The 20,542-nt window shown below is 52.4% G+C and overlaps 3 protein-coding genes across 5 annotated transcripts in view; 1 reads left to right on the top strand and 2 right to left on the bottom strand.

Annotated features, from left to right (window-relative positions):
* The window catches only part of FER1L5 (fer-1 like family member 5), a 341,943-nt gene extending 339,271 nt beyond the window's left edge, over positions 1-2,672 (bottom strand). Inside the window, exon 1 of the mRNA XM_082356503.1 lies at positions 2,569-2,672. The gene's annotated coding sequence lies outside the window, so the exon portion shown is untranslated. The remainder of the gene's footprint in view (positions 1-2,568) is intronic.
* A 150-nt stretch (positions 2,673-2,822) lies between these two features.
* CIAO1 (cytosolic iron-sulfur assembly component 1) lies at positions 2,823-7,181 on the bottom strand. Its single transcript, XM_082357132.1, has 7 exons — positions 6,878-7,181; positions 6,150-6,298; positions 5,876-5,987; positions 5,679-5,767; positions 5,235-5,436; positions 4,363-4,450; positions 2,823-3,477 (listed from the first exon to the last, which is right to left on the bottom strand). Exons 1-7 carry the CDS (start codon positions 7,014-7,016, stop codon positions 3,237-3,239), a joined length of 1,020 nt encoding a protein of 339 aa, XP_082213258.1. The 5' UTR covers positions 7,017-7,181; the 3' UTR covers positions 2,823-3,236.
* Positions 7,182-7,314: 133 nt separating this feature from the next.
* TMEM127 (transmembrane protein 127) lies at positions 7,315-20,031 on the top strand. Of its 3 annotated transcripts, none has more exons than XM_082357144.1 (4): positions 7,316-7,478; positions 7,844-8,218; positions 16,433-16,597; positions 17,607-20,031. In XM_082357144.1, the coding sequence occupies exons 2-4, from the start codon at positions 7,975-7,977 to the stop codon at positions 17,912-17,914; spliced, it is 717 nt and encodes a 238-aa protein (XP_082213270.1). In that variant the 5' UTR covers positions 7,316-7,478; positions 7,844-7,974; the 3' UTR covers positions 17,915-20,031. The 3 variants fall into 3 exon arrangements, with proteins under 3 accessions (XP_082213271.1, XP_082213270.1, XP_082213269.1); XM_082357143.1 differs by having other exon boundaries at positions 7,317-7,478; positions 7,901-8,218; XM_082357145.1 differs by lacking the exon at positions 7,844-8,218 and having other exon boundaries at positions 7,315-7,478.
* Positions 20,032-20,542: the final 511 nt, after the last annotated feature.

A 20,542-nucleotide genomic window follows, 5' to 3' on the forward strand; every position in this document is an offset into this window, starting at 1 on the left:
AAGTTTCCTTTCTCGGACTTCCCTGGTGGTGCAGTGGTTAAGAATCCGCCTGCTGGTGCAGGGGACACAGTTTCGAGCCCTGGTCCAGGAAGATACCACATGCCGCAGAGCAACTAAGCCCGTGCGCCACAACTACAGAAACCCATGCACCTAGAGCCTGTGCTCCGCAACGAGAGAGGCCACCGCGATGAGAAGCCCGCGCACCACAACGGAAAGTAGCCTCCAGTCGCCACAACTAGAGAAAGCCCACGCGCAGCAACGAAGACCCAATGCAGCCAAAAAAAAAAAAAAAAGTTTCCTTTCTCCAACCTAAGGATTATTTTTTTTCAGCCAGTGAACTTGCTCACAGCGAGCGCTTCTAGAGGATGAGGTTGCCCTTCCGTTGGGCTGCCATCTGCACCATTTCAGTCAGCGCAGAGGGGACAGTGTTGGTAGCTTCTTTTCAGTCAGGCTTGTGCCCTTGGTCCCTTCCTCTGTATCTGCCCTACTGCAGGAACTAACTGAACTTTGCTGGAGAGATCAACAGGTTAGAGCTTTCTCAAGATCAGCAGTGTCCCTTCCCATAATGAGGCAGCACCAACTGGGTGCTTAAACCGATTTTAAGATCCAGATCTACAAATTTTTTTCTCAAATTCTTGCCTTCTGGTTTTTGTAGGAATAAATATGCATAAAATTGAAAAATGATTCTGAAGGGTAATTTCCCTAGGTTGGCAGTTTTCAAATTTAGTCTTAGGACCCCTTTACACTACAAAAAATTAAGAGCCCCAAACAGCCTTTATTATCTGGGTTATAGCCATTGATGTTTATTTACTATAGTAAATGCATTTTAAAACAACAGTAACTTATGTTAACTTTTTATGAAAAACAACTTCCAAAACAAATCCAGGGAGAAGAGTGGCATTTTACATTTTTGCAGATCTCGTTCATGTCTGGCTTAACAGAAGACAGTTGGATTCTCATAGCTGCTTCCACAACCTGTTGTGTGTTGTGCTGACATAAAGCTGACTTCACACAGATATGAAGTTGGAAAAAGGTGTTTTTAAATAGGCTTCTCAGGTAATTGAGGCTATGTGATGCTACGTCACCACTCCACAGGTGGTAGTTTCTTAAAGGCAATGTGGATGTGAAACCTTATCAATGAGCTTTTTATACTCTTACATTAAAACCCACTGGCCTGTCTTACACTTTTAGAGTCTTACCCGTGAGTGATTTTGTAACATCATGCATTAGGCATTTGGAAAATGCTCATTCACTGAATTATGCAAATCTTCCAAATGTCAATACATTTCATCACACAGATCACGTTTGTTCATATCACCACCAGTCCCCTCAGAAAAGTCTAAGCATTGAGAACATGTCAAGCTCATGGCGGCAATACAAGTTTTCAAAGATTCTGATTTTTGCTTGAAAGCTTTTGTTACCATTGGCAACACTATCAGTTTCCCTTGAAGTGGAAGGCTCATTCCGTTCATTTTCCAGAAAATGTCTCCCAAATAGCCAAGTCTAAATACCATAATTTGCTCGTTCTTTCAAGTAGAAATGGTTATGCCATGAACAACACGGCTGATTCAGCTTACACCTGCACAACTGCTTTTCCTCAAGACAGCCGCACCTCAGTGCGCAGCAAGAGTGTTCGTGTCATCGCAGAACATGAGCTGTATGCTCAAGGGTCGAGATTTAATACAGTTTATTAGTTCTACTGAGGACATTTCTTAGGGAAGTTGGCAATTTTTTCACTGTGAGAGCAAGGCATGGACACACGACTGTAGTATTGGTGCCATTGCCTTGCTTCCTGCCCAGGTGCCAATTGCTGAAAAAATCTAGGGATTTCCAGTGACCGGCAGCCCACATCTTGAGAACCACTGCTCTAGGTACTGCCCCAGCTGTCTTTTCAAAATCTAAGGTCCTGATTTGTGTGGTGTAAACAATCAAATGAAGGCTGGGGGCTTGAAGACAGGCCTCAAGTCAAAACCCACTTGGAAGTGCCTGTCAGAGGATAATGTGAGACTAAAGCACTGACTACCTGTGCCAGTGTTTCTCTACCATTTTTTCATCATCGTTGCCTTAAGGTGCCTTAATTGGCATCTTTTTACTACTCACCCCCACTATGAAAATCTAATATGACAGACCACTGCATATTTACGTACTGTGGTCCTTTTGAGGGCCACAAATTACTGTCTCTAAGATTTTTTTTTGCCCCTCACCCAAGACCCAATTTTCATCCCCACTGAGAATGCATGACCTGTGGCCACCAATAACTCTCGCTTCTAGGGGTCATGTCCTCCCCATTTATTTCTCAGCACTTCCCGGCTGTCATCACAGCACATAGCACAGAAGGTACGTTAAGGGTTTTGAAGGGAAAGCAAGAGGTGTTTCTCACTCTAAACCAACCTATATCAAAAAATTTCCTTCAGGCCTTCCCTGGTGGCGCAGTGATTAAGAATCCGCCTGCCAATGCAGCAGACACGGGTTCGAGCTCTGGTCCAGGAAGATCCCACATGCCACGGAGCAACTAAGCCCGTGAGCCACAACTACTGAGCCTGCGTATTAGAGCCTGCGTGCCACAACTACTGAAGCCCGCGCGCCTAGAGCCCGTGCTCCCCAACAAGAGAAGCCACTGCAATGAGAAATCTGCTCACCGCAACAGAGTAGCCCCCCACTTGCCACAACTAGAGAAAGCCCACCAGCAGCAACGAAGACCCAACACAGCCCAAAAAAAAAAAAAAAAATTTCCTTCAGTATTGATTGAATGTCTTAAATGCAAGGGTTTGCCCAGAAATCGAGAAGGCAGGACCTACTTCAGAAAAGGACTCACCATGGAATTCTTTTAGATTGTGAATGTCCTTATAATATAAAACAGGACTTGGGACTCAGATGGATTATTTCTATAAAGCTTATAGTTTCACAAAGGGCTGAGATATATCCCTCCTACACATAGATATGATGATTATAAACAGTATACTCACCACCACCCCCAAATTTAACACTGTGCCCTAAAGCAAGCAAAATCTGGCTTAAGTACAATACACTGATGTTCTGTAGCTGTTTACCAAGGACTCTGTGTCAAAGGAGGGAAAAGAGCGAGTGGTTCTGTGGCCTGCACTTCTACCCAAGTCTGCATGGAGGAGGGCCAAGTTAAAGGAAGGTCAGGGATGCTCCTCGGGGTCCTCTCAGGGCCTGGGAAAGTCTTATGACATTTTCTGGGGAACCATGATTCTGTCCAAAGTCAAGGTGGCTCAGAGGCCTTCAGACAGCTGGTATTTCCAGAAGGCCAACTCTCCATCATCGCTGCAGGAGGCCAGGAGCCCCCGCTCCTTGGGATTCCAGGCCACACAGTTGACATCCTGGGAATGGGCCTGAGGCACGTGGGCCGTCACGGAGAAGGTGGGCTGCTGCAGATCTGAGCCGGGATCCTCCTCAAATACTCGGATGGCATCATCCCCACAGGCGGTAGCCAGGGCCCCTGTCAGCTGACACCTGGGACGAACGTGTGCGTCAGTGAGTATGCAGGTGGCTCCTCCCCCGCCAACCTGGCAAATCAGGTAGGAGGGATTGGTTCTCTAGTCCCCCTGGCCTGCTCCCGTCCCAAACTTCAGGCCTCGGCTGTAAGTGTCTTATCGAAGAGCCTCCCTAACAAATATGTAGCCACAAACATCACCCCAAGCTTCAAGTGCTGCCACCTAGGTTTTCCTCCAATACAATTAACCTAAAAAACTACATATAACTCTGAATTGCACTTTTCTCACTTGGAATAAGCAGTTTCCCTGTAATAAAGTATTCTTTGACCATTTTTTTAAAGTGATATAATAGGCCACTGAATTCTATCATACTTTTACTTGAGTCCATATTTGCTATTCCCAAATGTTTGCTAATATAAATAAAACTTAGATGCACATCAGGTTTTTCCATTATTTAGGATTATTTCCTAGGGATAGATTCTCAGGGCCAGAACTGCCCTCAGATCGAATCTCCTATATGAATGGTGTCATTTTTCTAGAATCCAAAAGGGTAGAAACAGCCCTGTGGATTCATGGCTGGATTCTCCAGCCATGAATCCAGTTTCAAGAATAAATATTTCTGGATGGTATGATGCTGTGTGACCCCCAAAGGCTGGAGCTGCCTTCATAGCCTGGAATCTTAACACAGGTGCAGGCCTGGGTCTAAGCCTGTCCCCTGCTCCTGTGTACCCCACACCAGCCAGCTCTGAGCCAGCATGGAGACAGTCTGATCTGAAGACTTGAGTGTGGCTACTCTCTATCCCCATGTATTCCCAAAGGTGAAAGGGAGCAGCAAGGCTTTAGACTTCTCTAAAATCTCTCCAATGGTTGGGGTGGCAGGGTGGAGGCGGTGGGGAGGTCTTACCAAGCGACATCGTAAATGGTCCTGGAGTGGAAGCCTGACAAGGTGCAGATACATTTCCAGCTAGGGTCAGAGCCGCTGCACGCCACCCCTGCATGACAGACTTCTCTTGAGCCTCAGGCATGTCCGTGTCCTGGGCATCTCAGGGGATTATCTAACCCGCCCCAGAGGAGACCCTAATTTGCTCCGCCCCACCCCACCCTCAGTCATGAGGCCTCATCTTCATTGCTCTGTCTCCACCCTCACTGATCTGCCTTACACACTGCAGCCAGACTGGCATCTTTACAGCAGAATTCTGAGAAGGATACGTCCTGTTCCTCAAAACCCTTTTGCTTATAACTGATTCACTTTGTTATAAAGCAGAAACTAACACACCATTGTAAAGCAATTATACTCCAATAAAGATGTTAAAAAAAAAAAAAGAAAGTGTTGCTAAGCAAGCAAAAAAAAAAAAAAAAAAACCCTTTTGCTGCGGACTATGTCTGACCCGTTAGCCTGCCTTTTAAGGCCGCCCACCAGCCAGCCCAACCCACCTCATTTCTCTCCAAACCCTTTATGCTTATGCTCCAGCGACACGAATCACTGTTCCTGGCGTAAGTCTAGGCTGTCTTTACCTTCAATGCCTTTGCTCGTGCTGTTTGCACATAGAATTCTCTTCTCGTGTTAAAATCCTACACACTCTTTCAAGTCCAGATGAAACGGCCCCCCTTCCTCAGAGGTTCCCCTGACTCTTTCGGCACTCTACCTGGAGCCCTCTGGTGGCACACCTGCCTTTCTACCCCAGTTTCCTGTGACCCATCTATGTGTCTCAGCCCCTCAGTAGACTAAGCCTCGTGAGAGATGGGTCTTCCTTAGCTCCCGGGCTGGGCCCTCACCTTGCTCATTGCCTGGTAGATACTGGTGCCAGATGCGCACGGTACGGTCATCACTGCAAGAGGCCAGGCGCTGGCCACTGGGGTCAAAGGCCAAGCTCCACACAGTGGATTCGTGGCCTTCGAGGGTGGCACAGCATACCCAGTCATCCTCTTCCTCCCGGTAGAGCTTCACTGTGTCGTCATAGCTGGCAGAGGCTAACAGCTGTGGGAGAGGCCAGGGAAAACACAGCACGTGTCTGTAGGGCCCAAGAAGTGTCCGTGGTTCCAACACTTCTCCCTCCCAGGACAGGAGAGTCCCAGGGATCTGCTTTTATAAAGGCATTGATGTCTCTGGGTCACAGACAGAGATCCCTGGAACAGCCAGGTTGAGGCCGAAGAGCAGAAGAAGGCTGGATACAACCCTCCACATCAGAATTCCTTCCCACCAAGATATCTGACTCTTACCTCCTGGCTCGGGTGCCAAACCACATGCTTGACATCCTGTGTGTGAGAGTTGAGGACACTGACACATTCATACTCGTCTTCTTCATCAACTATGCAAGAGAAAAGAAAGGAGCCCTTGAGCTGACCGACCCTGTCAGGGACACAGGGGGAGATCTGGTGGCAGGTTCCCAACTGCATCTGGAGGGACCTGGACTCACCTTCCCAGACCCACACACTCTTATCTCGGCTGCAGGTGGCAAGGAGGTTGCCAGATGGGGCCCAGGCTACTGACTTGACCTCATTTTCATGGCCCTCCAGAGTGGTTACACACTGTGAACCGGGGAGAGGGACAAGAGTCAGCGGCAGCTAAGACCCCTGCGGTCCTTCTCATGGGCACAGCCCCACTGGCCCAGGCTGGCTCATGTTCCTCAACCAGCCCTGGCCGGGGGGCGGGGAACAGGCAACAATCCTGGTCCCATCCAGCCCGGTTACCTCAAAGTCATCATCCTTCTTCTTCCAAATGCAAGTGGTAGCATCAAAGCTGGCAGAGGCCAGGTAATTCCCACAGGGAGACCAGGCCACCTTCCGCACGGTGCGCTGGTGGCCTTCACAAAGGACAGATTTGCAGATCCAGCTGTCACCTAAAAGCAGAGGACAGGCCAGGCTCTGGAACTGGGTGCACGAGAAGGGGCTGAAGCACTATCAATGCCATTGGGTAATGGGGACCAGTACTGGAGCCGAGCTGGGGGGCAAAGCTCAGTGGGTGTATTTAACAACATGCTTTCAGAAAGTCAGCATATTAACTGACTCCACTTCCTCTGGAGACATCCTTCTAAGACAAATCTAAGGAGTCACCCTCCCAATTTAAAACTGTCAATAGCACCCAAACGCCCTTGGGATAAAATTTAAACTTCTTCATCTATAGCAAATTACTCTGCAGGCTACTTTCCTTTTCCTCTCCTCATTTTCCTACCTCAGCAACTATCACAATCCCCTCAACAGTTTCAGCCTATTGACATTTTAGCTTCTATTATTTGCCGACTCCTTTGCCAGAAAAACCTTTCTCAGAGTGGCTAAGGAGGCCCCTCCATCCTCTCCCTTGGCCTGCGAGCCCCGTCCAGGGTATGCCTGCCCCTCAGGCTGCGCACTCCCCGAGCCTGGCACCCACACCAAGCGCACGTAGGCCCTTCGGCGGCACGGGTCGCGCAGCCGGGTCTTACCCTCCCTGCCCCAAATGCGGACACTCCGGTCGCCCCCGCACGAGGCCAGCAGGGTTCCCGCGGGGTTCCAGGCCAGGAACCAGCAGCGGGAGTCCGGGTGCGCCAGGATACGGCCAAGCAGCACCAGCGAGTCCTTCATGGCTGCCCGGCTCAGGAGGAGGCAGAGGTGAGCAGAGCCAGCCGCGCCGACTGCGGCTCCCACCACGCAAATCCTCTTCCTCCTGAGGGTCGGGGTCCTCCTTGGAACCAAAGCACCCGCGGCTTCTGCCGTGCTGCCCTCTGGGAGTTGTAGTCGGCCTTTCACACCCCCTCCCCCACAGCCCCCCACCCCCATCGGAAAGCATCGCGGGACTGCCTGAAACTACAAGTCCCGTGAGGCCTTGCGCAGGGAGCCGGCGGCGCGCCCGGCCTGTGTCGCGCGCGGGGACGGGGCGGGGAGCCGGAGGAGGCGGGGGCAGAGGTGGAGGAAGCCGGAAGTGGATCGGGCCCGGGTTGGTTCGGGCGTTGCGGGTTTGGGGCCTGGGATCACTCGGACCCGGGCAGCTGAGGAGCCCGTGACGGGACGGAACGACGCCATCCCGGCACTGAGGCCTGCTGACCGGTGAGGATCAGGAGTCGGTGAGGGGTGGGTCCTCTCTGGGCACAGGTCGCACCCCAGAGCGCTGTTCCCAGATCCTGGGTCCCCGATCCCTGCGGCCCAGCCTGGTCCTCCGCCCCTCGGCACCCTCTGGCCAAGACTCCTAGGCTGGGTCTCTCTTCCACCAGTAACAGATAACTCCGCCCCAGCCCCCCTCCCCACTCTGCTCTGCCAAGATCCAGAGGGCCCCCAGCCCTCTCCGGGTCATCATCCTGCACCTCCGCAGCCCCACTCCAGGGACCCCGTCCCCGCCCCCCGAACCTCTGCAGCTCTCCTGTCTCTGCTCTGCCCTCGGTCCCACCCCCATCCTCCGGTGTCGGCCCTGACAGCCTTGCGCCAGCCTCACCTCTGCGAACCCAGTGCGTTGCTCTCCTCCCCCCGGACAGGCAGGCTCTGTGCGCTCGGCGGAGGTCGGCGGCGACCAGCAGCGACCGCGGAGCGACGGCGGGCGGCCCCGGGCATGTACGCCCCCGGAGGCGCAGGGCTGCCTGGCGGGCGCCGGCGGAGGAACCCGGGAGGCAGCGCTCTGCCCAAGCAGCCGGAGCGTAGCCTGGCCTCGGCCCTGCCGGGTGCCCTGTCCATCACCGCGCTGTGCACTGCCCTCGCCGAGCCTGCCTGGCTGCACATCCACGGTGGCACCTGTTCCCGCCAGGAGCTGGGGGTCTCCGACGTGCTGGGCTCCGTGCACCCGGACCTGCTGAAAGGTGAGGGCGCTGCGCGCCGGCCCTGTTCTTTCTGGATGACAGGGCCTCCTCGGTAGGGTGCCGGCTGGGGCTGAGATAGCCTGGGGCAGGCACTTGGTTGAAGGAAACAGCCCCATTCCTGCCTGGTGTTCATGCCCACCAGGTGGCTCTGTTTGGGGTCCAGCCCCTCATTAATTCTGATGTTATTCAGCCAAGCACCCACTCCTCAACGCCATGCTAATCTGCACTGCTATTTTAGGCTTCTGCCGGGCGAAGGGCGCCGTATATGGAGAGAAGATAAGGGTGCTAGGCGTCACAATTAGCTGTCTCCTTCTGAGGAGCCTGTGGGATACAGGAAGGTTTCTTTGGGACAGCCTGATTGATGGAGAAATAGGAACTTTTAAATATGGCTAGATTTTAAAAGATGTTTTTGAGTTGTACAGTAATTTGATTGTTGTTAGAGACAAAGGGAGTCTATGGTATTTTCAATAACCAGAAGTCAGTTCCATTGCCACCCTCAGTAAAACAATAGGAATTTGGCTCTTGGAACCCTCACAAGTGTGCCCGAATGAGGTAAATTTGCTTTGTTCGTCATCCTGCTTTTCAGCCAGGGAGGCAGAGGAAAGGGGAAAGGGACCATGGTCCTTACTGGACCCAGGGGAGGCCTGTAGCTCATCCTGCCCACCCTGTCTGTAGTAATGAAGGTAAAGGCTGTGTGGTGTGGGGGGCAGGATGGCACTGCCTGGCTTTTACAGGGAAAATGGTCAGTGGATTCCAAACAGCCCTTAGTAACAGCGGAGTTCATTACCCCCAAGGCCTTTTGAACCATTCTTGAACGTTTTCTCCCTGTGCCACTCCCTGGCTGTAATTCATTCCAGATGTTTACTGCCCCACGTATCAGAAGCCCGTCCTGTTAGATATCTTCACGTTGCCTTTTTATGGATTCAGGCACTGGGATTTGGTGAAAAGGTCAAGTTTTCCTTTGGAGAACTTGGATCATATATACCACTTCTGCAGGTTGCGGCTGAAAAGCCGTATCCTTGTGGCCTAATCTTGTCTTTCTCTGAGAGTTCTCTTGCTGTTTTGCATTTCTCTTGAGTCTTTGAAGCTTTAGGATGATTTTGTAGAGAACAGGTTGGGGGCTTCTGGTTTGTTTCTAGATTTCACCTTGATGATAGCTTTCTCTGCATTGGCTCATTACGAGCAAAGTTATCCACACGATGGAGGCCGTGTGACATGCAGCTTTTTCTGTGGCGTGTAGCTGATGGCAGAAAGCCCATCAAGCTTGAGTTGAGTCTGGATGGTTTTTCCCTTAGCGCGTTCCCCTGCACTTGCCTTTTTTTGAGGAACAGCTGCCACCTTTCCACCGCTTCACCCAGACCTTGGTAGTTGATCCCCTGGTGGTCAGTGTTTCAAGGGCTTGGTGTCATTTCCAAACTGGGAGAGAGTTCACGATGCTTCTCCATTTCAGATCATTCCTACGGAGGCTCGTGAAATTCATGCCATGAGGGGAGGGGCCATCTGATCCCATGTCCTCATTCCAAAGGTCCAGGAAACTGGTGTCTCAGAGAGGTGAAGTGATCTCTCCAGGGCCACACAGCTGGGAGTGGCATAGCTGAGTGTACCTCACCGTTGACTCCAGTTTAAAGTGACGCTGTCTCTATGTTTTGTAACCTTTGCTTTACTTCAGCCGTCATAAGGAATGATCTCATGATTGTTCAGTCCACTCTGGCGTGCATCCTTGTCAAAGCCATGTCAAAAATAAGAATAAATTCTTGGTGCAGTTCTCCTTTGTTTACACATATATTTACCTTTTCTGAGAAATAATCCAAGCCAGGTTTTGTCTTTTATAAAGCACGTCGCCTTCACCTTTACATTATGCCTGTTCGTGTGTTTAGGGATCTTAACCCATGAATAGTTTCGGCCTGGTTTTCCTTGGCCATCTTCTTGGCCATTACAAGCTGGGAACACTTGGTGTCCATTTATAAAGGAGTTGACAGTGGTACCTCCTGAGCTACCACAGAAGAAGGTGAGGAATCCAAGGGTCCCTGTTTCTCTTCTTCTTCTTCTTCGTACCAGTTGGTTTTTTGGTGCCCAGTGGGCCTTCAGATGTACGCTGTTCTGTGGGATTGTGTTGAGCCTCAGGGCCTGGCAGATATCCTAGCATGGAAGCCTGGGATATTCCCCATCTCAGGAGGGAGCAGAGCTGTGGGGTACAGATCCGGTGCCTGTAGATGCTTCCAGAGGGAGAACAGACTCTGCCAGGTATCTGCAGGCGACAGGGAGCGGCCAGGGCCAGCAGGCTTTGGGGCGGTGTCTTCCCATTTCTTGGCCCCCTGCCTGAGTGCCAGGCATTGTGCTAAACCCACTTCACGCCTGGCTGTAGTGTCCCCTAAACAACATCTTTATTTGGTAGGGACTGTCATCACCCCACCCCCCGCTCCAACACACACACACACACACACACACACAGACACACAGACACACACACGTGTCTCAGGCTCAGGGAGGTCAGGTCACTTGCTCAGGGACACACAGCTGATCTGAGTGGCGTGGACTCCACTCTTACCACTGTACCGTAGCGCACACTGGGCTTCTTTCTCCTTCCATCAGAGCTGTCCCAGGCCTCTTATTTCCCCATTCTAGTTGAGTTTTTATCACAAGCCTAGACAAAGCTGCGCCTTTTTATTCCTCATCACCTTACGTTGGTGAGCTGAGGCAAAGCCACTCATCCTCCCGCTGTCATTCCCAGAGCCCTGAAGGCTTTAACAAATGCCGTCGGCTTAAAAGATCCAACCAGAATTCTGCCACTCCCCTGCTCCTCACAAAGCTCTTCTTCAGTCTGGGCCTGGGGGGGGGGGGGCGGGCAGAGATGTGCCCAGACCGATGGTGGCCCCCAGCAGGGGAGCCCAGAGAATCACTCCTTCTGAGCCCCAGTCCCTCTCTGCGTCTCACGCTTGCCCAGCAAAGGGCAGCAGGGACCACAGCCTCAGGAAGCATCTCTGGAGAATGAGGGAGTTTAGGATGTGAAGTCAGGGGAATCACGGTTGACAGCAAGCCACGGGAAGATCAAGGGCCTTCCAGGAAGGGCCGGAATGTCTGAGGGGTGGTGACCGATGCAGCTGGCATTTCCCGATCCCGTGGGGCCTGTACTCAGAGGCAGCTGGGCTAGGACCATTGGTATCTGTGAGATGACCCTGCCAGGCACTGGAGGGCCCTCTTGGAATCTTGTGCCAGAAGCCTTGGTTGGAAAAAAAAGTCACACTGGGGAGTGGCTGCGCAGGTGGGTGCTGGAAGGACTGGGGCCCCCGGAGACGTGCCTCTGGCTCAGGGACTCCAGTGAGGGGGGAAATAGGAGACGGGACAGAAGGGAACTGGCCAGAAGCCACTTTAAGCGTCCTGCCTGCAGCCTCTTTGGGTCAGGAGGGGTGAGAGCCATGGGCAGGTAGACAGGAAGAGCCAGGGCCTTCAAAACAAATCCAGCCCAGTGACTTACCAATGACCTTGGGCAAAGTCAGTTCCTTGGGATCCTATTACACAGCAGCTGCCTTCTTCCCCAGTGACTGGAGGGGACAGTCAAGCAATAGTTACCAAAATAACCAGGCCACAGCACCACTGGAGGGTAGGATGCATTCTGTCTTACTGGAGTGTAGTGGATGCACCACCGTTTCGTTTTTTTTAAACAATTTTTGTTTGTTTGTTTATTTGTTTGGCTGCGCCACACGGCTTGTGGGATCCTAGTTCCCCGACCAGGGATCAAACCTGGGCCCCCAGCAGTGCAGCACGGAGTCCTAACCACTGGACCACCAGGGAATTCCCTGCACCACTGGTTTGAGTTTAAAATTAGGACCCTGCCCCATGTTCCGTTTCTCTCCACAAATAAAATAACACACACATAACATTTGAGGATTTTGCTTCTCTTTGGCAGCCCTCTCAATGGAGCAGATATTCATTGCCCTCCCTGCCATACTGATGTCTGACAGGGAGGAAAGAAAGGGACATTGAGATCCCGACCCCAGGAGAGTCTGAGCTGGGTTCTAAGCGTGTCAGGGATAACGCTGCCTGTCTTCCCTGTGTGCTCTGAGACCGCTGTGGGGTGTAGGGCAGGCTCCTGGGGTATTAGCATCACTCCAAGGAAAGTCCCCACTTGGCTTCCCCGCTGAGCCTGAAGGTTTGCTCAGAGCTTTGGAGTAGAGAAAGGCAGAAGGCGTCACGTAGAAACAAAACCTGTCTGAATTGTGGGTCCAAAGCCCCTTCTCTGTACTGCATCATCACCCTGGTGGCACAGGTCCTCAGTCTGGCATTAGCGGGCTCCTCCTTTGGCCCACACTGGCTGACGTGTGTGGACGGGGCAGTCTCGGTGTAAGGAGGAAAGGCACGCCAGAGAAGAGACACTGCTGTGGCCGCCCAGCGCAGAGGGAGCGGGGCGGCTCATCCGCGGCACTTTGTGCAGGTGGCGCAGGTGTTACTGCTTCCCTTTGACAGGGTGAGCGCAGAGGCCAAGGGCATTCAGTGACTTGCTCAAGGTGACATATAATCTGTGGGAGGGCTAGGATTGGGTGCCAAGTCCAGTGACTTCTGCTTTTAAGAGCCAGGCTCCGATGACTGCAGAAGCTTAGACCACACCCAGCAGGTTTTGCCCAATAATTCCCAATATGAGCTCCTTTCATTGCTTAACGACCCGAACCTTTTCTGCCTAGAAGAGATTTCATGCTTCCAGCTGTTCCCTTAGTGAGCTCAGCAGCTGCTGGCACTGACGATGGCTCTGCCAGCATTCATAGCCACTTTTGACCTTTCATTCAAATACAGCTCTTTAGGATTTGATTGATAAGCTCCATCGGGGAAAAATGAAAACGGCTAACTGGTGCTTGGTGATTGGGAGCATCATGATGCAAGGGAGCCTGACCCGGATTTGGAGTCTAGCTCTGTGCCGAGTGACCTGCAGGAAGTCACTTAGCCTCCTGGAGCCTCCAATTCCTCATCTGAACCATGTGATGAATCCCCCAGAGTGGAGTGAGGCTTAACTAAGATAACGTTTGCCCCACCTGTGTGCACAGGCAGGAATACCTGGAGGGGCACACAAGAAAGTGCCAACAATATTTGTCTCTTGGGAGGGGCAGCTGGACATCTGTGCAAGTCTTCCTTATTACTAAGTGTATTCTGAAACATGAGACACATAGAAGTGTATCCAGTGGACGTACGTTTTAAAGGATGGTAATCAAATGAACATCCTGTACTCACTTATGCAGCCAAAGAAAGTATCTTTGAAGCCCTGTGTGTTACATTTTTCAGTTAAAACTAGTTGCTAAATTAAAACTGAGTTGAGGGCTTCCCTGGTGGCGCAGTGGTTAAGAATCCGCCTGCCAACGCAGGGGGCACAGGTTCGAGCCCTGGTCCAGGAAGATCCCACATGCCATGGAGCAACTAAGCCCGTGCGCCACAACTACTGAGCCTGCGATCTAGAGCCCGTGAGCCACAACTACTGAAGCCCACGTGCCACAACTACTGAGGCCCGCGCACCTAGAGCCTGTGCTCCGCAACAAGAGAAGCCACCAGAATGAGAAGCCCGCGCACTGCAACAAAGAGTAGCCCCCGCTCTCAGCAACTAGAGAAAACCTGTGTGCAGCAGCGAAGACCCAGTGCAGCCAAAAATTAAATAAATGAATAAATAAATTAATTTTAAAAAAAGCAACACTGAATTGACTTTAAGTACCACAATTAAAGCATCACTCAGAGGGCCAGGTCACGTTGAGTAATGCTGGAGGAATCTGAACACGGCCTGCTGCAGAGCGGAGTGTGATGTAAGCCCCTATACCCTGCCACTCGCAGGTTATTCTTGGAAGCACTAGAACACTTTCGTCCTGCCCCATCCCTGCCACGCGCCACGTGGACCCCAGAAGAACTGTCTCAGGGAGCTTTTAGCAATATTCAGAATGCAGCCAGGAAACAGCCCCCGTCTCCAGGAGCTTTGGTTTCAGAGAGGCCCTGTGGGTTTCTAGACCCCTTCAGGCCCGCAGGGCCGCATTAAATGAAGGCTGGACCTGGTTGCTGGCAGAGCTAACGCACAGGCAAGCCTCCTAGCAGCAGGCGATCACTCAGGCTGAATGATTGGGCCCCAAAACAGATGGTTAGCTGACAAGAGAGTGACAGGTAGCTCTGAAGCCAGATCAAGGCATATGAATCATGTGTGGGCTCAGGCAACATCTGCCTGGTGAATTCTGAGCCTGAGGAGGCAGGGAGTGCGTGCTGTCACAAAGGCCCAGGGCCTCTGCATATCTGGTCTGGTTTTTCCGTGTGGGAGGCTGTGCCCTCTGTCCAGGACCCCATGATGCCGATCAATGTCGGTTGGTTTGAGTCTGCTTTGTTGATCTCAGGTGCCCTCCCCAGGTTTTTGGACTCTTCTTCATCAGTTCACCTCCCTCTAGGTCCAGGATCAGTGTTTCTTGGGGTGTAAGGCTCAGGCCCCCTGCGCTGCTGATAAAAATCCAGATTCCTAGGCCCTGCTCCAGACCAAGAGCTGAGAATCTCTGGAGCTTGGGAACATGCTCTCAACCAGCACCCCAGTGAGTCTCCTGTGCACGAGGGAGTGATAACCACTGTCCAACAGCCTCTCAGCCTGAGATCAAAACTCAGGAAAGCCCAGCAGGCCAGGCTCCTGAGGAGAACTTTCAGCCAATAAAGCTTGTGGTTCCCCCACCTCCAAAAAAAAAAAGCTCGGGAAAGGAGCCTACAGTGTGAGTCTTGCCAGCCCTTTTCAAATTTTCCCAAATCACTTGGTGACCCATGGCCTAAATAAAAGAAGAACTTGCCAGTGGCTGAATAGAGGAAGTTAAGGCCCATTTCCTACTTTTTATCACAGCTTAAAATGGTATCTTTTTGGACCAGCCTTTATTCTGTCTGTGTGTTTCTAGAACTATGGCAGTTCGTGTAGATATCAAAGGGAACTGACAGTATGGTCTAGATGGAATTTTAAAAAAAAAAAGAAAAAAGGAAAGAATGGTATTAAAGTCCTGGAGGGAAATGTAGGTTGCTTGATGTGTCTGGTGTGTAGTTGTCCTCCTGGTATCTTTCACTATGACAGTGGGGGCTCTTTACTCTTTGAATGTTGGGTCTCCTGTTTTAGTATCTTCCTTTTTCTTGGTTCATTCCCTCATTTCGGTAGAGCGAGCACCCCCCTGTGGCTTTGTCCTCATTTTAGAAGGTATTTGGGGCTGTCCGTTTCTGAGCCTTTCAGGCTTCTGTGGTGTAAACCTAGTTGCTTCTTAGCTTTTCCCATTTCCGGCTTATACTTCAGTTTATTTATTCTGTCAAGTCAGTTCTAGTTCTAAGTCCCGTTACTTCCCAGTTTCCGGAATTTTGTTTTTCCCTTCTCCTCTTTGTGTGGGTTTATGTCTTAATCTTTTTTTTCTTTTGTTTTAGTAGGGTTCTGGGAGGGAGCAAAAATAAATGTGGAGGTCCAGTCTACCAGCTTTCCCCATCTATTTAGTCCTCTCTTGTAATTACAAGGTTCTCTAAACTGCTTCAGCTTCTTTTTGAACAAAAAGGTGGTGAATGAGTGACTGGATAGAGAATGGACTTGAATGGGCCTCTGGCCTTTGTCCCTTTGGCCTTCTCAGCTCAGAAGTCAATAGGCTTTTCCTGCCAGCCCAAAGCATGCTTTAGCAGAATGAGTTAACATGTCTGATTAATTGTCAGGGTCTTTAAAAATGGTTAGGAGAGCATGGCAAGTACAGTTAACCCTTGAACAACAATGGGGTTAGGGATGTTGACCCTCCCAGCAGTTGAAAATCTGTGTATAATTTGTGTAATTTATAGTTGGCCCTCCGGATCCGTGGTTCCACATCGCAGATTTAACCAACCCCGATCGTGTAGTACCGTAGTATTTACTATTGAGAAAAAAGTCCACATATAAGTGGGCCCTCGCAGTTCAAGCCCATGCTGTTCAAGGGTCAGCCGTACACTGAAGTGGAGCCCTGCACTTGGACTAGTCTTGTTGGAAAGGGAGGAAGGACTCGAGGCACACGGGAGCAGTGACCCAGGGGTCCTGTCTTCGAATAGGGAGGCTCCTCCACCCCCTCTGCAGTCCCACTGGGAGCAGGAGCTGAGACCACGCCCTCCCTCCAGTCCTCCCCTGGCTCGCCCGGCCTGTGGTGGAGGGGAGAATTCCTCCCAGGTGGGGACTTCCTGCCCCAGGGTGTTGCCTGGGACCCTGAGGATTTGGTTCTCCCCCTACAGATTTCTGCATGAATCCCCAGACGGTCCTGCTCCTGCGGGTCATCGCCGCCTTCTGCTTCCTGGGCATCCTGTGTAGTCTCTCCGCCTTCCTTCTGGATGTCTTTGGGCCCAAGCATCCAGCCCTGAAGATCACCCGTCGCTATGCCTTCGCCCACATCCTCACAGGTAAGCTCGGGCTACTCCCAGTCGGGGAGGAACTGCCACCGGGTAGGGGCGGCATCCTGTCTGGAGTTGCAGGTGGGGGCGAAGGGGTGTCAGGAGCAGACACTGTTCCCGATGCTCATTTCAGCTCTAGCCTTTCACAGAGCACTGGCGTGTGAGAGCAGCTTGCTTCCGTCATTTGCATGTATGCCTGCCAGGACCACAAACCCACTCGGCTGAGCTGTAGGGAGAGAATATTGTTAGGATTTACATCATGGCTCTCTAAGAACAGGATCTGAAGCTCAGCCAGGCTCACGGGGCCTGGAAGGAGCAAGGGAGGAACTACGGTGTCTCCCTGTGTCCCCCTGGAGCACATGGTCTCTGACTCTCTCCTCCCCCTCCTGCTTCCCTGCAGACCAGGCTTCTCTGCTCATACGAGGCTTCTCTCCTCCCTCTGATGGGGCTGGTGTGTTGATTTGACCTAGGGTATCAGCGACTCCAGCTCCCAAACTGCACGACCTTGTCTCTTCCTCTCGAAGCACCCAATGACTTCTAGCAGCCCTAGTATCCCAATTCCAAATTCTTTTTTTTTTTTAATATTTATTTATTTGGCTGCGCCGGGTCTTAGTTGTGGCACGTGGGATCTTCACTGCCACGTGCGGGATCTTTAGTTCCGGCATGTGGGATCTTTAGTTGTGGCATGCAGGATCTTTAGTTGTGGCACACGGGATCTAGTTCCCTGACCAGGGATCGAACCCGGGCCCCCTGCATTGGGAGTGCAGAGTCTTAACTGCTGGACCACCAGGGAAGTCCCCAATTCCAAATTCTTAAGACAGAGAGAATCTAGTTGGCCCGGGTGAGGTCAGGCCTCTGTCCCCAGCCCCGGCCACGAGAGCTCCCCCTTGCAGTGTCTGGGGCCAGGCAGGTTCTCTGAAAATGGAGTTTGGGTAGAGAGAGTGCAGTTGATTCCTCAAGCATCCCGGCTGCAGGGTGCCTGCTAACCTCCTTTCTCTGCTGTCCCTCTGTCCCCTAGTCCTGCAGTGTGCCACCGTCATCGGTTTTTCTTACTGGGCTTCCGAACTCATCCTGGCCCAGCAGCAGCAACATAAGAAGTACCACGGTTCCCAGGTTTATGTCACCTTTGCTGTTAGCTTCTACCTGGTGGCAGGCGCGGGCGGGGCCTCAATCCTGGCCACAGCAGCCAACCTCCTGCGCCACTACCCCACGGAGGAAGAGGAGCAGGCGCTGGAGCTGCTCTCGGAGATGGAGGAGAACGAGCCCTACCCGGCGGAGTACGAGGTCATCAACCAGTTCCAGCCGCCCCCGGCCTACACACCCTAGTGCCAGCCGTGGGCCCTCCTCCTTGGCAGCCCTCCCCACTCTGCAGCGCCCTCCACACCCAGAGGTGCTCCTTTCCCCAGTAGGCCTCACCGGGAGGATCCTGACCATCTTCACCAACCTTCCCCGGGAGAGACTCTGCCTTTAGCGTTGTTCATGGATCCCCACTCTCAAAACCTGGGGTTCACTGGTTTTAGATAATGGCACTGTTTCCCTTCTTTCCACCCCCCTCTCGTTCCACGGTCACTCGTCATTACCAACCAGGGATGGTCGTACACGTTTTCCCCCTTCGTGGTCCCTATCTCTGAGACTGAGACTTTCCTTGGGGAGCTGTTGACAGTGGACGGTCCCTGCTAGAAGAGGCATCCATGGGGCCCAAGGGAAAGGGGACCGTGCCCTGCGGGCTCGCCTCATAGCTGTCCACGTGTGCCCCACAACGTAGCTCTGGGCTGAGCCCTGCCCCTGCCGCTTCTGGGAGTGCCCAGTACCGGGCTGCCCGCCCTGTGGAATTCTCTGCACTTTAGTCTTTGGACTGCCTGTCATGTGTGTTCTGGTTCTGCAGGGAGAAGGGGTGGCTGCTGGGAAGCAGAGCACGTGCTCTCCCCGACCCGCCCCTGCCTGGTGGCCGGCGCCCCGGCGTGAGCCTGAGGCCCCCCGGAAAGGATCAGTGTGAAGGGGGCCAAATCTCCCCAGCCCTGTCACCTTTTAAAATGTGAGTGGTTTTAAAAGGGAAAAACAAAACTGAGCAACAACACCAATACTCTCTTTTTAAACTAGCGACAAGACTGTCATCGTCGTCCTTCAGCTGTTTATCCCGTCCCTTCTGGCTCTACAATGTTTGGGTCCCGCAGACCCTTCCAGCCCCCGGTAGTTCCTCCCCGAATCCCTCCTGGCAGAATGTAGCCCTCCTCCTTTGCTCCCCCCTCCCAGTGACCATGGCTCCCTGCGGCCTTCCTGTGGAACCCAGAGCCACATCGGCCTGGCTGGCTGGCCAGCGTGGTGCTCCTCAGGACCGCGGCACTGAGACGTAACCTGGCCTCCGTGCAGGAACAGGGGCCGCAGCTGGGCAGGGAGCCCGCCGCTCTCCATGTAGGAACTGCAGCCAGGGGGGCCCTGCTGCATGAGGTGTCAGAACCCCCTGTCAGGCGAGCGGCCCTGGCTGTGCCCTTCAGGCTCAGTGTGTCCCCTAGACTGTGACCTGGGGCAGCAGCTTGCTGCGTGCCCCTCTCCCCTTCTTGAATGTACTCTGGTCTTACAGTGTGCTACCGGCTCTTTCTTGCCCGGCCATCACTCAGGCTGTTCTGTTGGCCACACGTGGCTCTGGATCGGCTGAATTTTCTGCCCTGAGATATGGGGTGTAAAGTGGGAGAAACCGGAGAGACCTATGGTGTGGATCCAAATGGCCAAGCTTCTCTGGAATCAGTGTCCAGTGTTAAGCCGAAAAGCAGATGGATCCCCGTGTCCTTCACAGGCGATAGACAGAGTAAGACTAGAGAATGGACACCATTGTTGACCTGTGGCTAGACAGGGACTCTCATGTCCCTTGTCCTTCTTTGGCCAGACTGCCTGAGGATGTCTGGACAGACACACCACCTGTGTCGGTGGTGAAGGCCATGTCTGCGCCTGAGTGAGTGGCCATGTGGGGTTCACTGTGATGCCAAAGTGTGTCCCATGGTGACTCTCACACTCTTCTAGACTCTTCTCTTAGGCAAGAAAGACTGCCATGTGATACCTGAGCACAAAGCCAAGGAGCTAAATTAAGTCTTGACTTGCTGTAGTCTGAGTTTGGCAGATTTCCAGGGTGCAGCCAGCTCTCTCTGACCCTGGGGGTCCGAGCAGGCGGACCAGGAGACCGGGCACCGAACACGCATGCCAAAGTGACCGGTCATCTCATGAGGACCCAGACATGACCCTGTGGACCGTTCCACGTGGTTCGGAACCCACTTTTTATTAGCTACCCATGCCTCTGGGCTTTCTTTCTCTTTTCCCCTGCCCTCCTGACACTGATAGTTTGTCATATAAATTCCCTTGGTTGTGTTCCTTTTTTTTTCTAGAAAAAAAAATTAAAAGCAAAACAAAACAAAAAAACCAGAAACCACAAATAAGAATGTAAATGCCAATGGCTCCCTGTCCTTTTTCTGTCGCAGCTTCCCTGAGTTGGTTCGTTCCCTTCCTCTTAGAGAGGCAGGAGAAATTGAGGAAGTGTGGGCGTAATTTTCAAAAAGTTAGAAGGGACTTGAGTGTGCCCGCTCCATGCAAGGCGTTTGCACCTGAATGGTCCTCCTAATCCTGACAACTTCCGCACCGAGATCCCGAGGCTGGGAGCCATAGATGCCTCCGCCCAGGTCCTTGACTTCAGACCCTGAGCTCTTCCCTCTGCATCCCGTGAGCTGCAGGAGAGAGCGTGGCTTCTGAACTCCAGCCCTTGTGTGGAGAGAAATAGACTTCTGCAGGGCCAGGACTTGCAGAAGAAGCTGCACTTCCTTTTGAAGCCACGGGGAATGATCACTGACTTCCAGGGAGAGGTGTGTGAGTGCAAACAGCTGCAGGAGCGTGACCAACGTCAATGCCTCCAGCGGTTACCCACGTTCCCTTCGTCCATTCACCCCTTCAGTCGACACGCTGGGCCCC

Source organism: Balaenoptera borealis (genome assembly GCF_965194805.1).
Source record: "Balaenoptera borealis genome assembly, chromosome: 15".
Classification (NCBI taxonomy): Eukaryota; Metazoa; Chordata; class Mammalia; order Artiodactyla; family Balaenopteridae; genus Balaenoptera; species Balaenoptera borealis.

Bases quoted from the DNA above. Each gene is read 5' to 3' on its own strand.
- TMEM127 (XM_082357144.1), top strand. From the start codon at position 7,975: ATGTACGCCCCCGGAGGCGCAGGGCTGCCTGGCGGGCGCCGGCGGAGG. The intron at 8,219-16,432 runs GTGAGGGCGCTG...CTCCCCCTACAG, and splicing joins GCACCCGGACCTGCTGAAAG to ATTTCTGCATGAATCCCCAG. The intron at 16,598-17,606 runs GTAAGCTCGGGC...TCTGTCCCCTAG, and splicing joins CTTCGCCCACATCCTCACAG to TCCTGCAGTGTGCCACCGTC.
- CIAO1 (XM_082357132.1), bottom strand. From the start codon at position 7,016: ATGAAGGACTCGCTGGTGCTGCTTGGCCGTATCCTGGCGCACCCGGAC. The intron at 6,299-6,877 runs GTAAGACCCGGC...CTCTGCTTTTAG, and splicing joins CCGCATTTGGGGCAGGGAGG to GTGACAGCTGGATCTGCAAA. The intron at 4,451-5,234 runs GTGAGGGCCCAG...TCTGTCATGCAG, and splicing joins TCTACCAGGCAATGAGCAAG to GGGTGGCGTGCAGCGGCTCT.